This window comes from Berghia stephanieae, chromosome 1 (genome assembly GCF_034508935.2).
Source record: "Berghia stephanieae isolate SIO BIC M18660-M18661 chromosome 1, UCSD_Bste_1.3, whole genome shotgun sequence".
NCBI classification, from domain to species: Eukaryota; Metazoa; Mollusca; class Gastropoda; order Nudibranchia; family Aeolidiidae; genus Berghia; species Berghia stephanieae.
In genome coordinates this window covers 7638857-7642842 of record NC_088360.1, presented here as the reverse complement: position 1 = coordinate 7642842, position 3986 = coordinate 7638857, and the positions used below count along the sequence as shown (strand labels likewise).

General features: G+C 38.9%; 1 protein-coding gene across 1 annotated transcript in view; it reads right to left on the bottom strand.

The window, feature by feature from the left end:
- The window catches only part of LOC144963296 (uncharacterized), a 13159-nt gene extending 9173 nt beyond the window's left edge, over positions 1 to 3986 (bottom strand). The window contains exon 1 of the mRNA XM_078897192.1: positions 3793 to 3986. Coding sequence (XP_078753318.1) covers positions 3793 to 3840 — 48 coding nt within the window. The 5' untranslated portion in view covers positions 3841 to 3986. The remainder of the gene's footprint in view (positions 1 to 3792) is intronic.

Below are 3986 nucleotides of genomic sequence, written 5' to 3'. Positions count from 1 at the left end.
TTAAATAAAGAAGAAGAAGAAGAAGAAGAAGAAGAAGAAGAAGAAGAAGAAGAAGAAGAAGAAGAAGAAGAAGAAGAAGAAGAAGAAGAAGAAGAAGAAGAAGGAGGAGGAGGAGGAGGAGGAGGAGGAGGGGGAGAGGAGGAGGAAGAGGAGGAAAAAGAGGAGGGGAAAAAGTAGGATTACCGTGTGTGTGTGGGGGGGGGGGGGGGGAAAGAGAAGGAAGAAGAGAAGAAGAAGGAGGAGGAGAAAAAGAGGAATGAAGCCATTTTGCCACATTGTATATGGGATCGTCATCAGCGATCAAGCGCTGCCTGTTCAATGTCCTTTCAGTTACAGAGGTCCAAACAAGTCATAGCCCAAGGGAGCACGGTCTGGACTGTGTGGAAGGCATGGAAGACCTCTAAATGGTGTCTCTATAGTCCGTCTTTGGTTCATTTATCGGTTCAGATGTCGCCTTGACATGCTTCAAAATCACACCTTGTCTCAGGCGCCCAGGTCGCTTTCGACGGATGGCCTTTCTGTCTTTCTAGTGTTAACAATATCTGACAGCGTTAATATTCAGTGGCCATGGGCATCTTTGAAAGACTGTTGGACATTAACTTTGTTTTATGTCTTCGTGACGACGGATGTGCCCATGTCATGGGAAACTTGCTTCGACTCTGGTGTTGTGAGATGTAACCACGTCTCATCTATAATCAAATTACCCAGAGAGCGATTCACAACCATCACCTTCTCTATTGCCTTCATCGTGTCTCATTTTGTCAAAATAGTTTGACATGGTTCTGTTGGTATAATTTTATGATCGTCTGTCAGTTGTTTGGGCACCCAATGTGTCGACACTTCCGGTATCCCAGTTGTTCATACCAACTCGATGCTTAATCGTCTTCTGAAAATCAAGATCATTCACTAAATCCAGAATTCCATTTATCCTGTCTTCGCGAATCAAATATTTGACGCGAGCGTCGTTTTCTCTGCCAGGGCACATTTAATATGGCTATTGCCCTGTGGACAATCAAGACATAACTGCCTTGGCTACTGCATTTTGTAAACATCTTTACCACACAAGGATTTAAGTTCGTTATGAATGTTTGATGGAGAGTTGCCTTTTCACTTTTCGTGCAATCTGATCACATCTTTTGTCTCCGATTTTCAATAATGGTGGCCATCCTTTCTTCTCCAACAATTCATCGGTGCGTACACCAGTAATGCTCTATATTCAGAATTGAATACTTCATTGACGAAGCTGATGTGCATCTTTCATAGAATGAAAATTCGTGCAATAGGTTTCGGATTATGGCCTTTTTTACCTTAAAAAATATTTATGAAAGTCCCCGTATGTTGAGAGCATCCGCACCTTCCTCTAGGTAGCTTAACTTGATAATTTTATCTTAACCGTGGATCTTTTGTCACACGTTTATTTATTCATATTGTAAATTTTTAGTAGCATTTTGAAAGCTTTAGAACAAGCCTTGGTTGATTGGTAAAAGTTTAAAATTTCCAAATAATATGACCATTATTTTGGTTCTCCGCCGCCTTTTAGTTGTTGAAGTATTGAAAAAAAAAGTAGTGCAAAACAGTCCTAGGTTTTTTTTTCTACTAGGGTTAGTTATAGGTCTTAGTAAAGGTTCTATGGTGTTTGTTTTTCCTATTAGGGTTGATTAAAGGTCCTATGTTTTATTTTTTCTTAGGGTTGGTTGAAGGGATAATTGGATTGTTTCCCTTCGCTCGAGGCTTCCAATATGAACAGCATAATATTGTTGCTCAAACATACATACTCTCTCTCTCTCTCTCTCTCTCTCTCTCTCTCTCACGTATACACACACACTAACACACACACACACACACACACACACGACTATACCAAAAAAAATGGTGTAATAATTGACAAGTAAGCTTGAAAATAAAAATAAAATAAGTCGGATTGAAATTAATATGGCTTTCAAATTATTGTCCTCTGCGATTCAGATGTTGGAGACCACTGCTATTTATAGCAATAAGTCTTCTCTCTAGCCTTCACCTCTGACATGCGATTTTTTAATTTTTGTTATTAATAATGATGCTCTTGGCTACGCAGTCTCAAGGACACTTGCCGTGATAATTGTGCGGTTGTCACCATGTCCTCTGCTTGTTGGGTTCCTTTTGTTATATTTTTCCATGCATCCCCCCTGTCTTGCCACAACGTTTTTAGAGCAAGCAGATCATGTTTCGTCTTTAGTTTTGATGGAATAGTTTTTTTTTGTAGCTGTAATGATACAGATTCTCCTGGTGCTGATTGGAGCAGACGATGTGTGCGGACTAGATTTAGTGATTTACTAGTCTAGTAAATGACTTGCTAGTCTTAAGCCTAAGCGGAGCAAGTGACTAAAAAATCGGATTTTATGAATATTTTCTAGTTTCTGACCAGGTCGGCTCTTGACTAGAAGTCGGCGTTGTAAGGACAGTGACTAATTCGGCTAGTTTGCGTTGGAAATATCGAGCTCTCTAGTACACGATGGCAGGTAAGATACTAGCCTTCATACTTTCAACGCAAAATATTTCCAATCAGGAAATTAGTAACAGATCCGATATTGATATTATTCCGTTCTGTTTCATATTTGAACTTACTGGATGAATCAACAGACTACAGTGATGTTCATGGCCGACTATCAATTCTATATATTATTTAGGCCAATTCAAGCTTCAATGAAACTCGAACAAATTGAACCAAAAAAAAAAAAAAAAAAAAAAAAAAAAAAAACAACATTTAAAACAAAACACCCCCCCCCCAAAAAAAAACAACAAAAAAACAAAAACAAAACAAAAACAACAAAAAGCAAAAACAAAAAACAAACAAAACAAAACAAAAACAAACAAAGAAGCAAACAAAACAGAAAGTGTGTTCCGATGAATCATATTATTTCAGTCAGTTGCAATGCCAGCAGAATAACTTTTGTCTCCACTATACATACTTTCTAATCGTTAAAAAAAAATTTTTTTGGGTTGTTCTTTGATGCGAACCCTTCCACTTCGAGTCTTCGTTCACTCGCAACTCACGAGCCGATTATATTCGGGGTTTTTAACGTATTTACTCACAAAAATGTGTACTTTCGATGATCTTACAGGTTTTTAAAGCCAGTGTCAATAGCAACAGGACACTTATCTGTAATTCGTAGCCGACGCATTTTCCTTCCGATTCGATGCTCTCTCAATCTAAAAATAGTTGCTATCTTGTCGACGCCATAACGTATTTCAAACTAGTCTCAAACTAAGCTTGAAGTCCGGCCTCAACAAATGACTAGAACTTAGTCCGAAGGTGCCGTGATTTTAGTCTGAGACTTGCTTGGTCAGCTCACATAAAATCCGATTTTTTTCAAGTCATTGACTAAAGTCAGAGTCTATGCGCTAGTCCGCGTTCATGAAAACGGGCCCGGGTCGGCATTTAGTGTTGTTGGTAGACGCGTTGGTGTTCGTCCGCGGTATTTCTTCCCGGCATTGAAGTATTCCTTCATTGCTATCTGGGCTGGTATGTTATGGTCTCTTCTGAGAATGTGGTCAAGAAGTTTCTATCTTTATTGTTTTATTCTATCACTGACAGGGCGTACTCTGCAACGGCCGTAGAGATCTTGGTTACTGATCTTGTTTGGCCATACCACACCCCCTGTGACTCGACGGAGTTGTTTTCTGTGTAGGGCGTCGAGACTGTCTAAATTCTTTTGTCGTTAATCCCCATGTACCACAGTTGTAGAACAGTATTGGTAGTACAATAGTTTTATTGAAATATTATTGATATTATCTACTATATTTAATACTTACACTTTTCGCCTCCTCTAATTGTCTCATTCTCGTGAACCAACATCCCATGGCATACTAGTGGTGTTACTGACGTCACTATTTAGTTGTTCCCAAGATATTATACTTGTCCATTAGTCTGTTTACAGTTGCATTGCAACAAAAAGATAGTCTAATAATGGATCTTATTTGAGGTGAAGGAAACAATTTAAAATGAA